Genomic DNA, 26,290 nt, shown 5'->3' with positions numbered 1-26,290 from the left:
GCATGGATGCAAGATGGAGAGAAATAAGCTCCTGTTTCCTCAGTTGCCCATCCCCAGGGATGTGCCAAATGCCCGACACTGGGGCTGTCCTGGTGACCCCCAGCTGCTGCTCCTGTCTAGAGGTGGGGCAGGCCCATGGGGAGTCCCTTAGGGAGCAAAACTGTTTTCTTCCTGGTCCCTGCATCAGGAAAGGATTTGTGCCTTCCTGTTTGATTCCCTGCTCCCACCTTGGTTGTCCCCAGCCAGTGAGCCCTGCAGCAGGGAGGGTGCAGGAGCCAAGGCCCAGGAAGTGCTGTCTGGCTCGGGCAGCTCCCCAGCACAGCCTTCTCTCTGGCTGCGCAGAGACCTCCACACTGAGCAGGGGCTGCCACGCTCCCTGTCTGACAATGTTTCACAGCTGGGGTAGGAGACCTGCTCGTGTAAAGTCATCCTGGGACGGGCTTTTTTCATGAACTAAATTTCTGGAAGTGAGCCCTTAGCCCAAGGTTTATCATCTGCCAGGAGGGGATTTATCATCTAACATGTCAGAGCACCAGCAGGTCTCTGGCTTTGCCTGCAGCCACAATGAAGATGCTTGAGGACCACTTGTGGGAGAAGGATAAACAAGAAAAACACAGTAAACATCAGGGTGCATCCCTGGCAGCCCTTCTCGCGTTGCTTGTGTGAAAGCCTTGCTGGGATAAGGAGCAGCATGGCTGGTACAGCTGGAGCACAAGTGAAGAGTCTCAGGCCACGTGTCACAGGAGTGCCTGAGATAGACTGTGGCTCTGTAGAGGGCTATAAGACACTCTGAGCAGTCATCAATCACAATAATGTCAGCTCAGATACTTGCTATCAAACAGCTTTGTGAGGCACTACCATCATATGCCTGCTTGCTTTAGCAATGCTGATATTTGCCATTAATATGGAATGAATATGGATAATTTATATGAATATTAAATATGTGTATTATTTATGTGTGTTTTACTTGACGTGTTCTGAATATACTTCAAACTTAGTATTGCATCCAGTTGTCTGAATGCATTTCAAAAAAAGACAGCCATTATATTTGCAATATTATGTAAACCTAACCCATTCATGCACAGGAACTACTAGAAGCTGTGAGTCTTGCACTTATTCTGGGTTATTTTTTTGCAGTTCTGCCAAACACTTCATGAGAATACTCAGTCCTTTGTGTGGGTCTCACTCATATACCAGTATGTTAGGGTCATAAATACTAAAGTGAATATCAGTCTCTTATTTAGCAAGGTCATTTTAGTCAAGATGTTTTCCTAAAGAATTTTATTATCTGATAATTCATTATCCAGCTATTCCAAGGAATGAGCTTTCAGCAGTGCTGGGAGTATGCTGGTAATGTTTGTGGGGCTGAGAAGCTGGGTGCATGAGAGCCTGAGGCAGGAAAGCAGCTGCTGGGGGTCAGCCAGAGCCCAGTTTGGTGGATGCCAGCAGGACACAAAGTCTCCCTCAACAGCTGCAGAACTGGCAGAGGCCAGGGATCAGGCCTAAACAAGTCTGACTTGCATTTCTCATCATAGCTGGGGGGCACCACAGCTGAAAACAACAGAGCTGTCAAGGTGAGGCAACTCCAGAAGTTGCAATTACGCTGTGAAAAGCAGGGGCAAACCAACTGTGCTTGGTGTGCCCCTGGGGCAGAGGAAGCTGTCACTTGAATGAAATTATGTTGCTTCCAGGCTGATACTGGAGATGTCTTGAGAAAGGAGATTTCTGTGTGTTCCCAGAGTGATTTGGAAAAGATTTTTCTTTCTTTGAAGGGAGTTATTCTCATCAGTCAGTCTTCCTGGGGCAAGGATTCAGTGTGCTGTACTTTTCCCAGAGGAAACCGAAGTGCTCTAAGAGGTGACCCACAGCACAGAACTGCAGCCTGCCAGCCGAGCAGAGCACGTAGGTATAACCAAGGCAGGTAATGGGCACAGTGCTGTGGGAACGTGAGGATTCCATGGATCACAGAATATTCTGAGTTGGAAGGGGCCCACAAGGGTCATCAAGCCTTCAGGGAATGGGTCTGGAGTTCTGGAAATGCATTTCTTCTCTTCATGTCTGTAAGGTGAGAGTGCATCAGTGGAGAAGGAGGACAGAAGGTGCAAAAGCCATTCTACAGAGAAAGAAGCATTATTGGTAATGGCTTATGGAGAGTTGCTGTATAACTGTGTTGAAGAATTGTTCAGGTGTCACAAACCTAATTCACAGAATGAGAAGAAAAAGGCAATGAAAAGGATTATTGAGTTCAACCAGCATGGTGTAAGAACACATACTGCTCTAACACCTAAACATCTGTCAGATGTTTATCAAACCTGTTTCTGAAGTTTCTAACTGTGAAGATCTAAAAAACCTCCCCAGGCAATATTTAAGGTCACCCCTGAGCCTCCTCTTATCCAGGCTAAACACCCCCAGCTCCCTCAGCCACTCCTCACAGGACTTGTGCCCCAGACCCTTCACCAGCTCCTTTGCCCTTCTCTGGACTCGCTCCAGCACCTCAATGTCTTTCTTGTAGTGAGGAGCCCAGAACTGGACACAGCACTTGAGGTGTGACCTCACCAGGCTGAGTGCAGGGTAATTAAAACTTATACAAGGCCTTTCTAAAAGTCCTCTGATTCTACTGACAGCATTGAGTGAATCAGTGGCTGGAAGTAGCACTGTGATTAAATAACAAGTCCTCTTCTCAACTCTTAAAGAAAATACACACTCCAAGCCAGTGCAGCAAATGTTCTCTAGCAAAAGTATTGAATGAGCAAGCATGTGCAAATTTTTCTTTCTTCAAGCTGAAACCCTAATGAAAGAATTTTATAATTTGATACCAGACATTCAAATTCTTTTTTTTTTTGTATATTTTCATTACTCTTTAGCTCTTTATCTGTGTTTTTCCAAATTAATTTTAAGAACATTATTTTGAATTTACTCTCACTTATTTGTTCTATCAATATTTATTTTTCTTTTCAATCAAGTAATTTCTTCTCCTTCTAATTTTCATAATTTTGATTAAAACTGTGCTATTTTCTCACAAAGTTTTGAGGTTTTCTGTGCTCCAAAGAGGGAAGTCTATTTTTCACTGCATCATAATATTTTTTTATGTTTTTCAGTGCCTCACAGTGATAATATTACATTCAGCTCTTTTCCCCTCACTCTTTCTCATTTTGTTTTTAATCTGTATTTCACACTTGAATGCTGTCTTTCCTACATGGAGTATTGCATTGAGGAAATAAAGTTTTTGAACCTATTTATATATGTTCAAACCAATCAGCTTGAAACCTGTTGTATTAAGGTAGGAAAGAAAAGGGGAAACTGCTAAAAAAAAAACAAACATATTTTCATACAACAAATTTCCTTACAAGCTTGAGCTGCCATATGAGCTGGCTTGTGGACAAACATCGCCTGACAACGTGTCTTGGGTGTGGTCTGACACTTTTTTCCAAACTGGGGATTTCATGTCACTCACTTTTTCCGAAAGCTATCGTCTACTGCACCCTTCTGGATATCATCAGCACAGCACAGTTCTCCAGAAACCTCATGCAGCGTAAAGTGGGATTACAACATAGTTTTCATCAGCAGTGATGTGATTTTGTCTCTTGCTATTACAACACGGGCATAAAAATTGCCCTGCTTTTGATTGTTGTAAGATTTAAATTAAATCCAAGAGAAAAGACGTCTCCATGCTATTTGCTAGCAGATCTGGAATGGTTTCAGACTTCTGCACCCATAGTCTGTGGCAATTGCTACCTGAGGACAGAGCAGGTAGTGCTGTCAATGATAGAAAAAGCGAGGCTTGGCTCCTCGTAGTTCCTATCCCTGCTCATCATGTCCCACTGCATCTCTTGGTCACCTCACTTCTCTGCTGTATTAAACTGAGAAATCTTCAGGTCCTGCATGCCCTTCTACCCACCTCCCCCAAATGGTCCTCTTGTCCTGCTTCCTCCCATTCGTGTCCCCATAATGTCTCTGTGAGTTGCTCCTGGCTTCCATAAGGACAGCCTGTCTCTTCCACAGCCATGTGTCCCCAGGATTCATCCATGCATGAGCTGACAGGCTGGAGGATACAGACCTGCTGCTTGGCCAAGCAGAAATGAGTGGTGATTGCTTCCACCACCGGTGCATGTGTGGAAATTTTGGGTTCTTTTCTCTGCTCGACCACCAGTTTTCTGAAGCTTTGTAGGAACATCCCTGTAGGAATATCCTTCTGCCAGATGTGATACAGGTTGAGTGATACACTCAAACACTGCCTGTGTAGGCTGGGATGCAGAGATGTGTTGGCACATAGACACAGTCACACAGCAGTCACGACCCAAGATTTGTTTTCCTACTAGTGTCACTCCTGCCTGTTCTCACTACAGGATATACATTGGCTGCCCACTTAGAGCCTTCTGCAGTCTGACAAAGCTGAGGCAAAATGCCCACAAAAGGGCCACTTCCCCACTGCCTCCTCAGCAGCCCAGGGTGCATTTCCCACCTGTGCCCTGGAGACATGTACTTCTTGAGCACTGCCTTTAGCCCAAGTGATTCCCAGCACAGAGGGAATATGCAGGACTCCCATCTTCCTCCCAGCTGTCTTTCTCATCTGCCCTCCCAATCCCAGCTAAAGGTTACCCTGACTGGCTAGGCAAACCAGTTGAAACTCCTGAAGGCACTATGGCTGGGAATGCCTGGCTTGCCTTAGCTGAGCCCCATGGGGTTTTCAGATGTGACAGATGTTGCTGAAAGGCATGGGACACCCTGCACACACCCTAAGGTCTAGGCAGACTTGAGATATCAGTGGCTTTGCCTCGAGGTCAAAGGCACATCATACACTGAACCAAGGTGAATGATGCCTCACAAGTCATGAACAACAAAAACTAAACCAGAAACGGAAAAAAAAGCTGAGGGAAGTAATTTTCTTCCCTCCAGAAATGGCATTGGAGGCTGTTAAAAACAAGTCTGATACAGAGTTAGCACTATCAGGGTCTGTTTTGGGGGACTGACTTACACAGAAGCATAAATCAGCAGCAGTTCCAATCTAAAGCTGTCCGTGTCTCTGGCTGGAAACACTATTGGGACCTAAAGCTGAAGACTCGGGACTATATAGAGTTAGATGTGTGAATTGTCTCGTTCCCATACTTTCTACCACTATGTTCCTCATCTTTACTTTAGCAAAGTGATGCCAAGCAATCTGAAGGGAAAAAAAAAAAATCCCAGAAAAGAAGAAAATTCCTTTACATTTCCCAGTATCCAGTAGAAATAATTGAGCCTGATTTGGTAATCCATCCAAATCAAGGTTGTTTTGATAGCCACACCATGGCAAGGGGGGTACAGCACAGGAGAATGATTAACTTAATCCTCCTGCCTTGTTTGTTTGATGCTGCCTCATTCCAGTGTGAGTCAATAAAACTTTGTGCACCAACACACACAACTTCCAGCACCAGCCAGATGGGCCAAAATGGGGATTTGCAAAGCTGCCTTGCTCTTTCTTTTCTTGCTCAGCTCAGGTAAGAGTCCTTTGCCTTCTGCTTGCCTAGATGAGACTGGGCCCAAACACTAGCAAGCTCCATGTGATGAAGGTAGGTCCCTAAGTCAGTGTATCACTTGTTTCCTGGAAAATGATGGATTTGGGTCCTGCTGGTCAGAAGGAGCTGCTGTTGAATAAAGAGAGAGCTGTGGTTGCCCCAGGATTGTGCTCATTAGCAGCACCAGAAGAGCAGCAGACTTGGTGTCTGCATGGGCAGCTAGTGGCCCCAGGCAAATATTTCCCACATCCAGAGGTGGGGGCACCCTTGGGAAGCAGCCTGTCAAAGGCTTGTACAAAACCCACAGCAATCAGTGAGAACTTATGTCTAATTTCAGCAGGCTTCGGATCAAATGCTGAAGGTAAAGCGGTGTTTACTGCCAAGCATTGTTAAGCACAGTGATACTGATTTTCATCCTTTGTGATAGGGGTTTTAAAGCTTTGAGATGGAATATTTATAACAAGATGAAAAATGAACAGGGTCCTTTTTATTCCAGCAATTTCATGTCTTCTGTTGTCAAACACTTCCAATAAAATGTTCTCCCTTGTTTTCTTGAGGGCAATAGGCAGAAATTTACTCCCCAGTAACCTAGATCACCTTTCTCAGGAGTATGTCCAGAGTTCTTTCTTACAACTCCAAAAGAAGATAGATGTTCCACTGATGATAATATATGCATTTCAAGCTTATCTACAAATTCTGTAAATAAATATTCTATGTGTAGTATATACTTCAATCAGATTTTAATCAGATGCCATACTCTCTTGTACTTTGAAATTACATATAATTGCATGGCACTTAAATGACTTTTTAAAAATACTGATAAATACATATCAGTACAGTTTTTTATGACTTTTTAATAGTTCAGACACTTAAGGTCAGAATACCAGGGACATGTCATTGTATGATTGTACCAGGTTATAAAAGACAACTGAGAAAGCAGGAGATTTTATTTGTTCTTTGTTATCTGAGCAAGCTGACTTGCTCAAAAGTGATGGTCCACAACTTCCTTAAAGCCAATTTTTATGTCTTCTGGGTTAGTATTGGTCAAATCTGGAAAGATGCATATGGAAATGAAGAAATTTGTTTGTTCACATATATTTGACTATTCTGTTCAATTATCCTTTGAAATATCTGGGTTTATATAGATTTTAGTCAGACTAATATATTCCCCAATGCATTTAAAATCTCTTATATTATTTTCTTAAGTTTACACTTTGCAGTGGTTTTCAGGCAAGCAGCATCACATTTTCTTTCCTATTATCTAAGTTTCAGCCAATCTATTTTGCTTTTTAGTTTACACATGTCATCCAAATTCCCATGTGTTCATTCTTAATCCAAACTTAGATTAAGAATGTCACTGAAAAGGAATAGTATTCAAAGTAAAGCTCTTTGAAGAAACTCTTTGAAGAGTTTTAAGATTATTTTTAAAAGTTTGGAAAGGAGCATTTTCTTTTTCTAATCTCCTGGAAGAGTGGTCTAAGTTAACATAGGAAAAAGTTCAGGAAAGGAAGCACTTGTTTATTGAATCCATCAGGAGAAATTAGTAGGCTAGGCTATTGATGCTGTAAGTAGGACTAGATATGGGAAGCCTCAGAGTCAGGGATTTCTTAAGACATTCAGGTTTTATGGCATTGAGCCAACCCTGCAAAGTGACACAGAAAATGCCCTCAGGCAATTACTAATCTTGCTTTCATTAGTGGCCCAAATATCTTTTATTTTGTGTGAATCTGTGTCATATGGAGGTAGGTGATGAATGGCCCATATGTCATGGGGATTAGTAACACTGGAGTGATGTTGCAGTGAATTCAGCCCTAGTACGAGTGCATAAATGAAAGATTGGCAATGTCACCTGTGAGCATGCTGTACAAAATTATGAACTTGCTGCACCTGTCAGTAATAATCTAGATTGAAAAAATTAAATAATTAAACCATATCACTTGTGCAACATTGTAACCTGATGCTGGAGATGGAAATAAACTCTCGTAGAAATTAGGAACAGAAACATAGAATCTTCATAGACATAAAAAGAAAAAAAAATCAATTAGATCGTAAACTCCATTGTGAGCAACAGTATTTTAGAGGTGTGTTGGATGTATTAGCAGGTACATAAGATAAGTCTTATTAAGCTGCAGCTTTCAGATTTAATAGTACTAAATTATTTACTAATTCAAAGTCTTGGGTTAATTTGTTGCAACAGAGATGTAGCCTGATGATTTCATTACCAAGTCTGATCAACCCATTACAATAAAACAATGGAGAGCATTTTAAGGCTGTATAGTAATTTTATGATTGAGGATTCTTGCTCTAGGGCAGGACATCTTTGGACAAACAACTAGGCAGTGACCAGTGAAGCTGCAGGGATTGCACAGTCCGTATGACAGGTCATAATGTCCCACCCACCTAATTGATGCTTCTCCAAAACCTTGATGGTGGGTAGCACTTCCCTTCATCTTTCTCTTGTTGGTGTTGACAGCACTTAGTCTCTCTCTCTGCTCCCTCTCACTCTTGTTTCACATTTTTTGCTTTTAGCTTCAAACTTGTTCATTACTCTAATCAGAACTGCCCATACAGCTTTCTTCTGCCTCTTTTTTCCCATGACATGTTGCAGTCATTCAGCTGTGATTCTGTCAAGAGATAGAAATTACCTCAGAGTTTGTCATCTTTTACCCAGAATTATCCAAATGAATTGTATCTTCACCTGTCCAAGCTACATGGAAAATGGAACTGGAATCCAGAGATCTTCTTTACTGCAGAATTCTCATTTGTAATGTCTGATTCCTTTCCTTCCCTTCTAGTGAAAGGAGATACACTGGATGACTATTTAAGAACAGATGGTGTTTGGGTACTTACTCGAAACAAACAGTTTTACAAGACAAATAATGAAAAAGAATGTGCGGACAAATGTGAAGCTGAAAGAAATTTTACCTGCAGGTAATTTCTATTGAACATTAAAGCTGTGCCATTGTGGGTGTCTGCACATCAATGATATGTTCCTACCTTTGCTCAGAACCAACATCCCCTTTCTGCTGCAGCTCTGCCTTCAGCAGTGTCTCCCATGCCTTTAGCTTGTGACTTATCTCCACCCATAAATTACCACCAGATCAAGTAAAGAGCGGATTCACGACTTACTACTCATTTTATAGTAAATGTTCAAGTTCCCATTCTTATCCAGCACTATGTGGAGAACTGCTTGAGGCTCTTTAGCTGGATGCTGCTTTGTTTCACAAGAGTACAAGGTTTCTAATTCATTGTAGGGATAGATGCTAACCTGAGCAGCTAGGATGGTGTTGATAATGTTTTGCCAGTGCAATTTCTTGTTCCCCACACAATAATTTATTCATGTATTCATATATCCTGAAGAGTGAGCCACTTGAGAGGAGTAGCTAATACTAACCTCTTACTCAGTGTATAAAACATTGAGTGCAGTATCTGAAGGTTAAGAATGAATGTAAGAGAGCGCTAGCAAATTAATAATTTATAGAAAAATAATTATGAGTTCAATAATTTGAATTGAATTTAAAATATTGCTCCCTGTGTCAATATTGCTTCCTTCTCAATTTCAACAGGGCTTTCCTATTCACCAGGAAAAAGCTACAGTGTTTAACACTGGCTGAAAATTCTAAAATGACAGTGACGTTCACCAGCACGGACACAGTTCTTTATGAGAAGAGAAGTATGTGTACAGTAAGATGTTACATATTTACTCATCAAGACTACTCTAATGGCATCCTTCTGTTCTCTGCTGCAGTGCTGGAGAAAATTCCTGTATAGGGCAGAAAACTAATAGAGAATTTGGGGGCCAAACAGGAAGAAGCCACGTTACTAAACATGCTGTTCAAGAAGGATTAAATACCAAGGACTAGATCCATGGTGGTCTCCATGTGCCATTTGAACTGGGAAGTTAATTGTTATCTTCCTCCCAGACCCAGTTATATAGTCTTCACCTCCTTTCCCTGGGTGTCAGATGTGTCCAGCTCTATAATTTAGACAGGCTAAAATAATTTAGGAGGAACCCTTTTCTTTTTCCTAGCAGATTGGTCTTGGTCTAACATTTCAATTTTATATTTTGAGGTTTGAAGAGATTCTTACTGTGCAGACAATAAAGGGGAAAAGAAAAGGGAAATCAAGATCACTGCTCTCAACAACTGGAGATTTTTCAGCATCTGTTGACAATAAAAGCACTGTCAACATGATTTGCATTCTCTGTCTTGGAATCCCACTAGAAAAATACCTAGGAGAGTCTGAGGCTAGGATGAATCAAAGGTTTGGGGGCCACTTATGTGGCAAGTGTATTTTGATAACTAAGTATTTTCTGGCTTAAAGGGATAGCTGGATGGCACCCACACTGCAAATGTGCTTATGAACAGTGCCTTTCCAAGAATCTCCAGCTGCTGGTGAAAGACATTCTTATTTATCCCAGCATCATGACAGTATCAGCATGCATTTTTTTTGCATATCAAAAACTTGATGTAGCTGATCTCTTGACTTGATTTTATGCCTTTATAACAATGCTTGAGAAATTTTTCTCTTTAGAAGCCTAGTAGCTGTAACTAATTTATTTTTAAATGCATTATAGAATGTTTGTAGGCACAAGAGGTCCAAAGCATGAGTAAAACAGGGTTTCTCATGTACAGATGAGTTTCAGTTACATCTGCAGATTTTCAGTACCAGGAGATGAATGTTGTAACACCACTGAATTGACAAATTTGATTCCATTTCAGTTTACCTTATGCAGTGTAAAAGAGGGATTGGGACAGACTACAGAGGAACAGAAGCCAAGACTCAGAGGGGTATTCCATGCCAGAAGTGGACAGAAAAAATACCCCACAAACCAAAGTATGTCCTTATTTACATTTCTTTTTGTTCTGAACCCTTTCCAAGTTTCCCCACCTTCATACATATACACAGATTTATAGTGCAAGTTATCAAATCCTGTTGTCAGATGACTTTTAAAAACAGCTTTGTCTTCATCTGCTGTGTTACTTTTGACTCTACCAGCAGATACTGCAATGATCTGGATACGGAAATGACCCACTGACAGCTAGAGAAGTCTTGTCTAAATGTGAGGTGTCTAAAGCAGATTAAATGCTCCTTCTCTCAACATGATGAGGATTTTTGCTGTTGGTATCAGTGGGGTCAAAATTACTTTCCTCTGCATAAAGTGATATCTGTCCAACTCTAAGCCCCCTTACCTGTCATAGAGAGAGTCAAAAAAACAAAACAAAACAAAAAAAAAAAGAAAAAAAAGAGGAAAAGTATCCAAGGGCCAAATGGACCTTGCCAGGTAGAATCTTCTCAGGGCTGGCTGCCATTGGGCTCACTGAAGCAAGTGGGGAAGCAGAGGTCCTGTTTTCTCTGATCTATGTTGAAGTTTTATGTCGAAAATTATTTTCTTTTTATTGTAATTAAATACACTTGGATACACTTGTTCAGATGATTTAAAAATAATTTAGTCTTCTCTGGTTAGATTACCATAGGAAGAAGGCTAGCATCACCTGCTTCAGATCTCTGAGACCTGGTTGTGTTTGGTGAATAATCTCTAGAAATACACAATTTTTAAATTAGCTCCATTAAGACAAGCACATGTCAGAGCCACAGGTTGTAGTGAGCTGGTTAAAGGAACTGGATGCACATATTAAAGACAGCAATTGTCCTTTCAGACTGTCATCATCCTTACAGGCTGTAAGCTCACTTCTTACTGGCAACTGGGGCTAGGGAGAAAGCTACTAATAATTGTAGTTAGGAATAATTTTTCAGTTTTCATTTATGGCTTACAATGGGAAATCTGTTTCTCTCATTTTTACTGTGAATGAATAAAATTCACAGCTAGCTGAGCAGGTTAGACATTTCCCTTCTCCACCACTGAAGTTCTGGTATTAAAATAGAATTCTAATACTATTACAGTTATACACCTGAGAGATACCCCAGTGCAGGGTTGGAAGAAAATTACTGCCGAAACCCTGATGCAGATGAAAGAGGACCCTGGTGTTACACAACAGATCCTGCCATGAGATTTGATTACTGTCCCATCCCAGAGTGTGAGGACCAGGTCATGCACACTGGAGAAGGTATACTCACTTTTCAGAGAAGAGATGTTCAAGTAGGTAATGTTACCCCTGCTACTTTTTTGTGCTTTATTTTCACAGACTTTTTTCAAATTAGAATTTAAATCAAGATGAACTTAAGAAGTTCTCAACAGAGAGGTTTTCCTACCTGGCTTGTGTTATCAAAGTTATTTTGTAAATATGGAAGAACTAAAATTTTTTAATACTTTGCAGTTATTGCTTGCTTTACCTCATCTGTGTTGTTACTTTTGACCCTACTGGCAGAGAACTGCAATGATCTGGATAAGGACTATATTGCTCTTACACCAGTAATTTATTTAATTGTAACAAGAGTAAAGACTGACCGAAGTTCTGTGTAACACGCTGAACTCCCATTGCTAACAGCACATACAGATCCATGACAAATTCCTTCCTGCAAATGAAACACATTCCTGAAGTGCTGTTTATTTGGCCAGGCTGTAATGCACGGTTTTCTGAATTCCTTTCATTGTTAGCTGGAGAAAACCCCACTTGTCCTTTCAGCATAATCTGCCATGAGCAGGCTGGTGTGTTCCTCGCTTTGTTTTCCTTCTGCCTAGGACCCACAGGGGAGTGCATGCAGTGTAACGGCGAGGATTACCACGGAGAACTTTCGAGAACAGAGTCTGGACTTGAGTGCCAACGCTGGGATGCCCAAGAGCCTCATATGCATGGATTTATCCTGAAACAGTGAGTGACACTCAGCACCAAATTCATTCCCACAGAGCCTGGGAAACCCTGCCTGCAGACAGCCTCATTGCTACACGTGGCCACTGCTGGCTCATGAGTTTATCTTTCATTTTCAATGCACAGCTATCCAGAGAAGGATCTGAAGATGAATTATTGCCGCAATCCTGATGGTGAACTTCGGCCCTGGTGTTTCACTACCAACCCAAATAAACGCTGGGAATATTGCAACATTCCTCGTTGCAGTGAGTCTGATTTCCTGAGATCACTCCAGAGGGTAGCTCATTAAAATTATGCAGGGAGGGAAAAGACAAGAAACCACAGTTCTGAGTAACCTGGAGGTATCTCTGTGAAGCAGGGAAAGTGCACATTAATAAGCACAATCACACATTCAGCTTCTATTAGGTAAAACCATGTATGGTCAGTGAGGACGAAGGTATCACAAAGTACAATATGGCCAAAGATGTTATGGGAAACCATAATTTGCCCTTAACCACTTTACTCTTCAACTCACCTGGGAGGGAAGACATTAGAGTTAAATCAGGTGGTAGTTTACTGCTGATCTGCTAACTCAAGGAAATCATCTAAATTACCATGTGGCCATACTGTGATATTTTACCTGGACCTGATCTGCTCAGCCAGCACTGCCTTCTTCTTAGCAAGGGATGAATCCTGAGAAACAAGTTCAGTCCTCAGGAGAAAAACCTCACTTATCAGCGAGCTAGCTTAACCCATTAAGCTGAGCACATTAAATCTGGATATTTCCAAGGCACTGAATTAAGAGGTAACATTTCCAATTGTAGAAGTGGATTGCACTTTGAGAAAAAAAAATAGGTATTTTTTTTCTTTCTAGAGATTGACTGCCAGTGCTCTAAGCAGTGGTGTGTGTTCGCTAGATGCAGTTCTCTTCAGCATGCTTAATTACAGATGGCAGAATAACTCTTTATAGACTTTTGTATGATAAATCGTGACAGTTACCAATGCATTTCCATCCTGTGCTTAAAATTTAAAGTTTAAGGAACATACCATCCTTTTAGGGTCATACTCATGTCCTTGGGAAATTCTGTGTATTATAGGTATGTGCTGTAAATTCATCTTCCATTTGCCCTCTGCAGTTTCTATGCCTCTGATCATTATTCTTATTTTCTTTGCTGTTCCCCACATGGCACACCATTTCTCTTTCTTTCTTTTTTCATTTTTCCTTCTGTCCCTCTTCCCCAACTCACTGACTCAAGAGGCTCAGTTCTGAAGGCTGCTCTGCTTTCTCTCACAATTTCTTCTTGGTCCTTTCTGCTCTTCCACGCTACCTGTGTGCCTTATGTTACTGTACTCCATCTCACTTGGGTTTACAAGACTGTAGGAAACTACTTACTGCCTTTCCTGTTCTGCTCTCAGGGGACAGTAGGCACAGAGTCTGGCTCAACCCAGCAAAGTTATTTACTGGCTGCTGTAAAAGGGCAGACACAGGACATCCATCTGGCAGTCTGGAGGCCCATAAAAATGTCCTCTTTGATTTTGACATGGCTTTTAACCAGTGTAACCTCTGCTGAAAGAAAAAAAAAGAAATGCATCTTCAACAGTACAGAAACAAAGGGGTTTATATATTTTTGAAAGCACTACTTACCAGTGGTTTTCTGCTCTCCCCTTCCCTCCCCTTCCCTCTCCTTTTCTTTTTTTTCTTTTCCTGTTACAGCTACACCCCCACCAGTCTCTGGCCCAGACTCCCAGTGTCTTTCAGGGAAAGGTGAAGACTATCGAGGAAAGATAGCCACCACGGAATCAGGAAATGCCTGCCAACACTGGAACACACAGTTTCCTCACAAACATGGCTGGATCCCTGACAGATATCCCTGCAAGTACGCTGAGTCTCATCCTTCTAACAAATACCAAAGAACAGATATTATTCCCTGTCAATCCAGATGCAAAGGCAAGAGGAGGACAGGTTTTCCTCATTTATGATGTTAAGTTGTAATTCTCCCTGTTTCTCAGTGCTCTTTACTTCTGTTCAGTCCTGCTCTTCAATTTTTTCTGCCTATCTGTTTATTCTCATGTTGTTTTCTCACTTTTCTCCTCCACTTCCTACATCAGAGCTATAAGTAGTTCACTATTTTATGTTAAAAATCCCCTTGGCTGTGTTTTGGTAAATTTTCAATGCATTACTTTTCTGAAGAGTGATGCTCCAATACAACTTTGTGCTCCAAGGTCTGAGCACAAACTGGGTTTGCAGAGCATTACCAATGTGCAGGAATTGCAGACCTGGCTTATAGTAGTTAGATCCTGTGAGTTTTCCTAGGGAGGTGAAACCCTGTCCACTTTCACAGGGCAGATGTGCACCAGTGCTCCTATCTACACACTTCCAGTCTTGCCTGGTTCTTACTGTAATCTCAGGGCTATCAGTGCCCTCTGTTTTGAAGTCAGATCTTTCTGCTGCATCTTGACCTCAACAACATGAGCAGAAAGTGTAAGCATTAGAAAAATTATTCTTATAAATTCAGCATTTAGATTGTGAAGTTGAAGACCATTGATTAGTCCCAAAGGAGCGATGCACGTGTTGATCTCCAAAAAGGATAAACACAGCACTGAGTTGAATTCTGCATGCAGTAGTTGTTAATAGTCACGTACACAACTCTTCTGGATTTCTGTGAGTAAAATCAGTGTTCCTATTTCCTGTTTTAAGGGGCTTACAGGAAAACTACTGTAGAAACCCTGATGGAGAGAAGAAGCCTTGGTGCTACACCACCAACAGCAGCATTAGATGGGAATATTGCACAATTCCTCCCTGTGACAGGACAGAACAAGGGATTTCTGGTATGAATAACAGACTGCACTTGAGATAAGGACTTTGAAACAGTGGAAGATTTCTTGTTTTGTATTGTAAATGTATTGAATCTTATTTTTCAGTCACTTTGTCACTCTTAATGTTTGTCTGCCTGGCATGTTTCAAAATCTGCCAAATATTAAACTTTCAGTGGTTAGGGAAATGCAGTGAAAGATGCAAATCACAAGCTGATTCAACAGAAGAATTACAATATGAAAGGTATTTATGTTTTTATATTCCTTTCTTCCCAAAGGTAGGCCAATTGTAGCAGGTACATTGAAAAATGATAAGGTTTAAAGAGATGAAAAACTGCTGAATAAAATAAATTCCTATTTTTGGAAACTAGCCACAAATGAGAGGACAAGAGTTTTCAATGTAATTAAAAATCACATTGAAACATTCATTCATTTAAGCACAAAATTAACAAGAAAGTCTTATCAGAAGGATAATAGAGAGACTAAAGTTTAACATAATGTCTGTTTGAGAAATATCATGGGCAAAATCACCAGTATCTAATCTTTGAGGATTTTGCATGAGAACTTTCTTATCTTTAATTCTGACGTGTTCACTTATGCCAAATGAAACTGGTGAACCCTTAAACATGTAACATAAGATGAGAAAACTGTGGAAGCTTTCCCAGTACCTTAGGAAATGCCTTCTGCTGCAGGTGTGATGACTTCATTGGATACTGTCTGCATAAATGAGTCATTCATTTTTGTCATCCTGTGCGTTTGAGGCTTTCTTGTGCCTGCTCAGTAAGAGCATTAAAATTACGATGCCAAAGACCAGTTTCTGTTGTTCGCCGCAGATGCGCCCGTACAAGTTCCCCTAACAGAGGAGTGCTACCGAGGCAGAGGCCAGAGTTACCGTGGCACAACATCTGTCACTGCGTCAGGAAAGAAGTGCCAGGCCTGGAGCTCCATGTTCCCACACAGCCATATAAAAACCCCAGACAAATTCCCAGACGCGTACGTTCATCTCACCATTCTCGCTTTCTCTGGCAATAACTGTTCTGGTTGTATTATCTTTGCACAGCTATGCTTTAAAACACTGCTAGGGAATATATTGATAAAAGAGAACTTTTCTAAGATACAGAAATGTTTTCTGTTAGTCTCACTTGTAAGAATTGTGTTTTCTTGTTATCTAAATTCTGAGTAAAATACAGCTGTGTCCCTTACTCTTAAATCTGATCTCCTGCAACCAACACCAAGAGACTTGAGTCCAGAGACAAGGCATCTACTGGAATATGTGTTTTGTTTACAAATTTGAGACTTTTTGTTGTGGCCTTTCTAATGATTTAATCTGGGGAGGACACAGTATTTATGACACAAAGCATGCAGTCAGATATGTCATGCTTAGAAATACCAACTAAGTGTTCTTTGCAGTTGGAACTGGGCACCCAGAATTGCATGCACTGAAATTTCCCCTTGATTTATTTTCTTCAGATTAATAAAACTGGACCAGGAATGACTGGGCCAGTGACAAGCTAATCAAAATCACTAATCTGCCAGTTTTTACTAAGAGCAGGAGAGAAACAGGATTACAATTGCAGGAGAAGCTGTGAAGAAGTGCATCATGCTTAGTGGGTGATAAGCAGGAAGGCCGATACTTTTCTATTTTTTTTTCTTTTTTTTGCTGTCACCCTAAATAATTTGAAAATTTCACTTATATTTTGGCATCAAAATACTGGGAAATCCTCAGAGGGGATGATATCTTTCAAAAACATTTTTAAAAATTTAAATCCATCTTGTAAAATGTGGAATTCATGTGTTCTGTCATATTCAGAGAAAAAGCATTTCAGTTCTTTTTTATTCTGAGACTGTGCTGTGATTCGGAATGGGGAAATACTGCAACTCTGCAAATTATTGAAAAGAGAAATTCCGCTCCCCCATGCCCCAGCAAGCACAGGCACAGGAGTGGTCTCACTCAAGTCAGTTAGAAATGGGGTTTTGGGGGTATAAGAGGGGATCAATTGCATAGGCATTTGTTTCCTGTTCTGAGAAGGAACCTTTTGGCATTTAAAAAATTTTGGAAAAGCCTAAGTTCTTCCCAATACCATGAATCCTTCTGCATATTTATTACTAATTTGTACATTTTCACAATTGTGTATGCTACTTGTAAATTAAAATAATTGCCATAGGAGGTGATTATTTAGGTACTCAGTACATTGAAACATTACAGCCAGAGTATAAGCCAGTAGCTGAATTGTTTCCTTATGCATAAATATATTAAAGACTCCAATGATCATGCGAAATACAAATCTTCACTAACATCACAACCACAGATGTGTTTGCTGGTAATAGGGTATCTGGCCGTAACTAAAACCAACAATAAATCTATTTACTTGTACATAGTAGATGTACATTGGACATCTTTTTGTCAAGATTTTCCTGTGCTTACTTTCAGTCTTACACAGCAAAACTGTTGACTTTATTTGTGCAGGGATTTGAGGGACAACTATTGTAGAAACCCAGATGGTGACAGCAGCCCGTGGTGTTTCACCACTGACCCCAACACGTTATGGGAGTACTGCAATATCAAGAGGTGTGATGACCATACACAGGAGCCTGCACCTAATGCCTCCCCTGGAATGATGGACCACCATATTGGCCCAGCTACACCCAACACATCTGGTAACAGCTGGCTATAAGTGTCACCTCCTGTAGAGTCTGTGGGTAAAGGAAATAGCAACCTATCAAAATTATTCTTGAGGGTCATGCTTTAACCACAGCCAGAAACTAAGTACCATGCAGCTGCTCACTCATCACCCCAGCCCTTCTTTGGTGGGAAGGAGGATGTAAAAACAAGTAAGACTCATGAGATAAGAACGGTTTAATAATTGAAACAAAATTATGTACAATAACTACAATAATAATAGCAGCAATAATAATATTAATTGTAATGAAAATGTGAGAGAGGGATAAAACCCAAGGAACAAAAGTGATGCACAATACAACTGCTGACCAATGTCTGTGGACCTGATTTTCTGAGTCTGAGAGAGTTTTTCAGCCTGTCAGTGTCTGATCTGTTCCCAAGGGAAAGTCTCTTGAGAACATTTTTCTCTCAAGGACCATTTATGTAAATAACTTGGTTTTCTCAAAGCAATTCTGTACAGCTGTGCTGAGTGTGTTTTCTGTCGTTCCACCAATGGGACACCTTTACCAATCATGTTAAACCTGTAACAGAACACCTTATAAAAGGGGCTGAAAAATTCTGAAATAAATCCTTCTGATGATCCTCCTTCTGCCTGTTGAATTGAATCCACGCTCCTCATTTTGTGTCCAACACAAAATGTCCAGCCTGTCCCTGAGCAGCAATTAGTGGCTCTGTCCAGTGTATGTAATAGCATGTTGTTCAATGGGATGGAATATCCCTGTGGCCAGGCCAGGCCAGCTGTCCTGGCCGTGCTTCTGCCCAGCTTCTTGTGCCCCTCCTCTGGTGATATAGAGAAGGGGAAACTGAAAAATCCTTGAGTTAGATCTGGTAAGCACTACATAGCAACAACCAAAATATCAGTGTTATAATCGTTACACTGATATCAAACCTAAAACATGGTGCTGTACCAGCTACTAAGAAGAAAATTAACTCTATCTAAGTCAAAACCAGGACACTGACTAGGCCTGCAATGTAACAGTTACGTCCCTCCTGCAGTTTTCAGATCTGTACTGCTGCATTTTGCAAGTGCTCTTTTAGTTAGTCCTGTATATCCTGCAGCCTATGTCATTTTGCAGTGCACTCTGAAGGATGTCTTTGTCATTTAGGTGAACAAGAGGAAAACTGACATTTCTAGTACTTCTTTAGCTGTCTGCTGTTGAAATATGTGACTGTTATTATTAAAAGAATTTTGCTTCTGTTGTGCTTTATGGTTTCAGGAAGGTGACCTTAGCTTGCATTGTTCACGGGAGGCTTTGTTCTGTAAAATTAGATAAATGAGGTTTCTCTCTGTCCTGTTTTGTTAATTCCTTAATTAATAGTCCACATTGGTCAAAGTGGTATGACATTTCTTCAAGTATTGTGGAGCTTTGCGTGAGTTACTTATTTCACAAAGGAAGGTGGCAGGTTTGAAAAAAAGACAGATTCCTAAATTGAGTTGTGTGCTCTTCTTCCATGCAGCAGAAAAAAAGTACCTGTAGCAATGCCCTTGGAAGCAAAAGTTACTTCTTCAGTCTAGTGGGCTGCTGAAATATGCTTCTCTCATAAAAGTGCTTACTGATACCAATTTAGCAAAAACTTTGATGTCTTTCCAGATATTTGCAATATGTTACAGAAAACATTTATCCTGAATTTCCTTGATATGATTATATAATCACACTGAATTTATGAATGGAAGTGTTAAGAATCATTATTTTTGTGGTTGAATTTTCTTTGGGAAGCATAGATAGTTTTGGGGTAACAGTAATCTAATTTTGACTATAAGCAAGTAAATGCATATAATTTAGACTCTCAAGGCTCAGAAATAGTTTCAGAAGCTCAACATTTCTACATGTAGCCTAAGAACTGAGGTATACACAGCATTTTTTTCTTAATTCAGGCAACTAGAATAGCCAGAAAATTGTGTAAGGTAGTATCTTATTCATATTAGCCCAGTCTTGTGAATATCCCACTCACCTGAAGCAAAGCCTGTAATATGCTGCCTGGACTTATAGACTTTGGGCAGCGTGTTCATTGATAGAGTCAAAAATCATCAGACATAGGTATTTGTATCCTGCTATACCTGCATTTTGAGGAGCAGCATTAAAACAGTTAAATTCTTTTTGCCCAGATCAAGTAGATTTGGGATAGTGGAAAATTAGGAAAGTTCTGGTGTTATGTGTGTAATTGACCTCACAGTGGTCTGGGGATGTACTCACATCCACGGCTGGTGGATCTTCAGACCAAGAGCATGGCCTGGATGCTTAGAAACAAGGGGTTTTTCCACCCCAATTCTTTTACTCCAGAAGGTCAAATAAAACACTTTCTTTCTCTACAGTCCTTGTGTCGGTCACATTTGAAAGTCTTTGAAGCTACAATATTATTCCTGCCAGTATTTTGCTGTTTGCATGCTTAGTGTCTCCATTACTGGAGGAGTTACTTTATACTCTCTTTTCCTCCCTAGGCTGAAGCTGGACAACCTCTGGTCTGCCAAGAGAAAAACAGATTTGTCCAATATGGAGTCACCTCTTGGGAACTGGCCTGTACCCAGCCATCAAAGCCTGGTTTTGTCCGAATTCCTGGTTTTGTTTCTTGGATCAAGAATGCAGTAGCTTCCCGCTGAATCTGGATGCAGGCTACTTCTTCTGGAAAGCAGTCCCTGTGTCAGAAACAACATTTCAAGTATGGATTTCTGACTGGTTTTAAAAATTATGTAATAATTCATAGGAATCCTAAATAAATACCACTACTGGCTGTGCCTAAGTAGCTATTGCAAAGCAACAGCAAATTGCCATTGTCTGTCAGAGTATTTGTGTCATACCTGCGTGAGTCAACCATGGTTGCATGTCACAGCAGCTGTAAGGCTCCTACTTCACCCCTGTTACACCCCAAATACTTAAATCCAGGAATTAAATTGAAGGTTCCTTTACAATAGTTGGCACAAAGAGAAATCCCAACCAGATACTCTGAAGAGAGGAAAAATCACACAGGAGATTAGTGACAAAAACATAGAAAATAAAGGGACTTTATTTTAAAAGGATTAAATATGACACCATATTCAACATAAAACAATTTATTATTATAAGCATTACTATAATTATTATATAATTATTAAATAATTATAATTATTGCATTATATGTATAAATTATATAATTATAAGCATTACTTAGCATTAATTCACTACTTAGCATTTACTTAGCCCATTACACCTAGAAACCTTTAAACCTATGACAGCTTATGTTACCCAAAATGTTCCATGAAAAGAGAATTAGGATTAAAAAGAAAGAGACTGAGAAAGACAGAAGAGATTTAGAAAAACACATGTAGAGTTACCACCTCCTAGGATTCCATTGTGGGTGAGATAGGAACTCCAGGAAGCTGGCAGGGTCAAGACCATGTGCTTGCCTTGTGCTCCATCTATTAAGCTTCCATGGACCTTTCCCCTAAGGAGAGACTTCCAGTCACTTCGCCAGTCAGGCTAGCACTTCACCCCCATTGATTGATTGATTGATTGATTGCTCTGGCAAGGCTGAGGTGGTCTGAGGACAGGGCTGGGCACCACCTCACCTAGCAGATCATAAGCAGGCATTCTCAGCACCCCAAAAAATGGCTCACAACACTAAACTTATCCAGTCTCTGACAACGATCCTGCATCTCAAGACATCAACCAGGACCACCACACTGGGACCTTTCCTCTTTTGATCTAATCAGGGTACCTTTCCTCTCCTTTTTAAAGGAAAGAAGGGGAAAGCACATTGGAACTCATATAACGGGCAATTGCTATACCAATAAAACCTAATTAACATCTTTTTCTGTAGTTCATTCACCCCACCATCCCATTAGTCCAAAAATGACAGCATAATCAGGCTCCAGGGGGTGAGTTTATGTACCTAAAGGGTCTTTCAGCACCTAAAGAGTCCAACAGATCATCCATGATTCCCTGTGCTTCTGGAGGCAAAACTTTCCTACTTTGAGGTTTAGCATTCTCTAACATTATAGATAATTTACACAACTATTTGTGGTACTTGTTGGACTTGTAAGCTGAGTTCCAAAAAAAACCTTGGCAAATTCAGTGTAGGCCACCTTGTCTTTTGGACTCCACAAACTTACATGTCCAGGAATCCCTATGACCCAAATAAATACACATGTCCTAGATCATGGGACCACATGTCCCAGATCCCCCCACCAACCAGGTTTCAGGGAGATACCCAGAACCTTACTGGGTTTAGGGAGAGAGAAAAGGTCGGTGAACATCATGGGAAACGACATACTGTACAATTCTACTAACTAAAATGATCTGGATTTCCTTAGGGGTGTGAGTCAAATAACAGTCATTCATTCCAATCTCCTCAGCATATCATTTTCAGGATCATGATTTCAGACCATAAGTCTTTTTAATTTAACCAAACTCTTCAGTGGTTCTCCAACCGAAATCTTTCCTTTAATCAGTCCCTGTCTACAGCTGGAAAGAATCAGGAGCTGGGTTAGCACGGCCTCTAGTGATTGATTGATTGATTGATTGATTGACAGCTCAGCCAGGCTGGGGGTCTGGGGGCAGGCCACTGTCTCACCAGAAGCAAGGCCAGACCCATCCTCTACTACACATGCACCAGCACTGGTTTGAAACACTCAACTTAGCCAGTCTCTGACAGCCATCCCATATCTCAAGACAATAAACCAGAACCACTGCACTGGGACCTTGCCTCTCCTGCTCCAATCTAGTAGATAGAGAAGAGAGAAAAGAAGAGGAAAAAATGCTGAAATTCCTGTAAGGGGCAGCTGCTATTCATGAATCTAGTTAATATGCCTTTATGAAGTTCATTCCCCCCAGTACCTCTTGGGTCCAAAAACTGCAGGATAATCAGGCTCCGGAGAGGTCTAGGTTTGGAAAGACAGGTATCTGCTAAGGAAGGCAGATACTTCCCCTGAAATGGAAAAATTCCCCTCCCCTCAAATTATTATAATCTTGAAATTAAGGCGCTCTCAAGCAAAGATATGGGAATAGGAATAACAGTTCTCTACTAGGAAAATTAAAATAAAATATAGTAGTACAAAACAAAACAAAACAAACCCCACTGACAGAGTCAGAATACAACCTGACATGCTGTTGGTCAGGCTTTTGGTAACAGTTTGATTAAATGGTGGCTGCAGTGCTCCTGCAGTGACAGATGTGATTCTATTGAAGCAGTGATCATGTAGATCACTACAGGGTGTAGTTTTCCTCTAAAGGTCCAGTAGTGGTGTAGACACGTTCAGTCTTCCTCTGGGAATCCAGTGGAGAAAGGTTTACTGTGATGTTCCAAGTCTCAGATTATATCCAGGTAGGAATTCTTGGCTCCTCCCCCTGGGTGGAGAATCTGACAACGGGGATAATGGAATTTATCAGTCATGCAGTGAGACTCAATGGCTCATTAACAGAAGATATCCCCCTGGAGGGAGGATGGGTCCTGGAAGAGATAAAGAACACTGCCTCACCCGCTTTTAACAGCTGGCCCATTAACAGAAGATATCCCCCTGGAGTTACGAGGGATGGGTCCTGGAAGAGGTAAAGAACACTGCCCCACCTGGTTTTAAAAGATATACACAATTAATATATACTTCTGATTACAGCTTGCATTGCAACCCAAGATGGGGGGGAAGTTCATGCAGCAATCTTTCAGCACCCAAGGAGTCAAGCAGATCATCCATGATTTCCAGTGTGTTCTTGGAGGTGACACTTTCCTTCTGTGAAGTTTAACATTATTTAATATTAGTTAAATTACACAACTATTTTTTGATACTTGAACTTGTAAGCTAGGGGTGGTTCTGAGAGGTGTCATTTGTCTTGAGCCTGGTCTTTAAATTTTGGAATTAATTACACTAGTTTGGGAGAAGGCTGACAAGGTATCAGCTCCTTCTTAAGGAGCACTGTTAAGAGGCCACCACTTCCCACATACTCCCAGTACTTTTATCATACATTGGAGCAGGGAGAGGGACCTGTTTCCCCCCCTTAACAAGTTTAAACTTTTCATGCAACAGTATGAAACAGTATGCTTTAGAGACTAGAGTCCTTTACCATGTGCTTTCTCTTCAGAAAAGTTTATTTCATTTCCCCATTAAAATTTTCAAAAAGTCGCTGTCCTTGTAACTTAACTAATTCTGTTGCAGGGTGTGGTATTATCACCTTCACCTCTGTGGTTTGATATGCTAATTCCTTAATAAATGGGCAGGGCTAAGTGTGAGTCCAAGGGCACACAATGATTATAAAATCAATAACAATAAATCAACCACATGCTAAAAAAATTCCTATGTGCTGTTTGAATGAAAATGGCTTGGAGAGTGGCTATGCACACCTAAAATGCTACTCTGCATAGAAGCTTTGACCACCCCAAGCTGGTCAGTAACCGGTCAAGCTTCACATGGCACCTCAGAGTGAGAGACACTGTCTGAGTAATAATGGCAAAGTGACAATGCTTCATAGCAGAAGGCAGTAATGGTGCCCCTTCACATCTGTAATGTTTGCTTCCAATGCCATCCATGACTCATCCTGGTGGCAATGTGGTTGTTCAAACCCAAACTGAGGTCCTGAAGCCAGGGAAATCACAGAAGCTGCAGCAGAAAGGACACCCAGGTATGTGCAGTCTCAGAGCTGCTGCACTGTGCTAGAAGGAGAGGGAGGCAGGCTGCACAGGACTCAGGAGCTGCAGCACAAAACAACAAAATGGGAGCAAGTTAGCACCAAGAGGTAGCAATCATCAGCTCTAGTAGCTGGCTGGATAATCAGAGGTAACTCTTTATGTGGAAGAACTTGGTAAATATTTCATTTTGAAGCACTGTTGACTCCCCGAGCGTGGCGGTCTTGGGAAGTGTTGCACATGCTTTTTGCCATGGGTTCTGGATTTGTAAACATCTGTAAATAAATGAAGGCACAAACCTGAGTCACCACTTAGCCACATTACAAATTTTAGATTTAGCATTTTAATTTAGGAAACCCACAGGGTTATTGTGGATTTTATGCAGTGTAAATGCTTCTTTTACTATGTACTTGCCTGGGAACAGAAGCTGTCAGCACAAAAAAGCTAGAAAGCCGTGTTTCGTTTTTGTTCCTCCTACTCTTGTAATTCTCTTTTTTGTTTATAAAGTCTTCCACTAATGTATTTTATTTGGAAGCTTAATAACTGAGACAGCACAGTGGGAAAAAGTCTTTAACTAGAGGCTTCTGAGAGGCAGAACAAAGCAGCAGAAGGATGAATATCAGTCCTTCTTGACTGGAAGCAAATAAAACCCTGGTGACAGTCTCTCTGCCACTGCTCTGCCACTCGTGGAAGCAACAATAGTCCTTAGCAAAGTACATGTTTTTGTTGAAAATGTAAAAGGCAAAATACTGAGCATAGTGCATAATATGTCAGTGATTCACCTTCTTCTTTCATGTATGTATTCTTTTTTCCATACTGCTGCTCTTCTCACTTTCCCCCCACCCAATACTCCTTAGACTTTGAACCCTCATTTACTCAAACTGACAAATTCCTACGAAGAAGGAGCCTTTTTCCAGGACTATTTTACTAACCACAAGGAAAACTAAACCTAGGTACCTGAACTAAAACATAGCATTGATTTCTGTATAAAATGAAAAACTGGACTTTTCCTTTATGTTTTTGCTGCTGCAAATCACGGGTGCACCTGCAATACAGCCAGGTGAAACACGGGTTGCAAGGGACACCTGGAGGTGAGCTCATCCCAACACCTGCTCAGAACAGGTTCAGGTATGTCAGATTGCTCAGTGCATTGTTCCTGTCAAATATGGAATGTCCCCAAGGATGAAAATCACACATCCTCTCTGGAGCCCTCTCCCAGAGCCCTTCTCCCTCATCGGTGGAGAAGTCATTTCTCCTGATATCTAACCCTAACTCCTCTTGTTACAATTTGTGTCCTTGCATTTTGTCCTTCACCTGCTGATCCTCCAGGATGACTCTGTGTCCATTTTCCCTCAGCTTTTCTCTGGTTAACTGTAGGCAGCAATGCCATCCCACCCTTTACTCTTTCCTCTCCAGGATGAAGATGCTTCTTCGCCTTCCTCATACACCACATGGCCCAGTCCCCCAGCAGCTTGGTGGCCCTGCACCTCCAAGGCTGGGCCCAGCCCTGTCTGAGCCCTACCAGCAAGGCCAGAAGTGGCCCTGGCAATCCAGATGTAATAAATGGAATTGATTCGTGCTAACTAAATTGTAACTACTTGAAAAGTTGTTATTATTAGAAGCAATCAAAAAAATCAGTGTTACAAGGCAGATGTAGCCCTTTACAGATGTTACATGTTAAAACTGAGGTTCACCATGTAGTTTGGAAGATAGGTGGTGTCTCAGGACTAAAACAGCCTTGAGATGGACAAAATTCGAACTACTTTAGGCATTGGGCCTAGAAACCAGTAAATATAAGACTAATTAGTAGACTTACATAACACAATGCTTAGTACGCACGTGCAAACCTGAAAGGTTATCCAGAGGACAACGAGGAAGAGGAGAAGCCTTCGCCAAAAGACCACCAAAAGAAGACTGGAGACCCCCTAACAACAAGTGAAGTGTGTGCCGTGAAGAAAAGTGAT

General features: G+C 41.0%; 1 protein-coding gene across 4 annotated transcripts; it reads left to right on the top strand.

Annotated features, from left to right (window-relative positions):
- The first annotated feature begins 5,366 nt into the window (after window positions 1-5,366).
- On the top strand, window positions 5,367-20,505 carry LOC107202613 (plasminogen-like). Of its 4 annotated transcripts, none has more exons than XM_015623521.2 (12): window positions 5,367-5,474; window positions 8,288-8,423; window positions 9,059-9,165; window positions 10,214-10,328; window positions 11,397-11,560; window positions 12,136-12,265; window positions 12,389-12,507; window positions 13,956-14,118; window positions 14,940-15,070; window positions 15,889-16,048; window positions 17,523-17,755; window positions 20,176-20,505. In XM_015623521.2, exons 1-11 carry the CDS (start codon window positions 5,426-5,428, stop codon window positions 17,728-17,730), a joined length of 1,482 nt encoding a protein of 493 aa, XP_015479007.1. In that variant the 5' UTR covers window positions 5,367-5,425; the 3' UTR covers window positions 17,731-17,755; window positions 20,176-20,505. The 4 variants fall into 4 exon arrangements, with proteins under 4 accessions (XP_015479007.1, XP_015479006.1, XP_015479005.1 ...); XM_015623520.2 differs by having other exon boundaries at window positions 11,397-11,596; window positions 17,523-17,713; XM_015623519.2 differs by having other exon boundaries at window positions 11,397-11,596.
- Window positions 20,506-26,290: the final 5,785 nt, after the last annotated feature.

Source organism: Parus major, chromosome 3 (assembly GCF_001522545.3).
Source record: "Parus major isolate Abel chromosome 3, Parus_major1.1, whole genome shotgun sequence".
Classification (NCBI taxonomy): domain Eukaryota; kingdom Metazoa; phylum Chordata; class Aves; order Passeriformes; family Paridae; genus Parus; species Parus major.
Note: the sequence above shows the minus strand (reverse complement) of the source record. Positions and strands in the feature narration are given on the sequence as shown.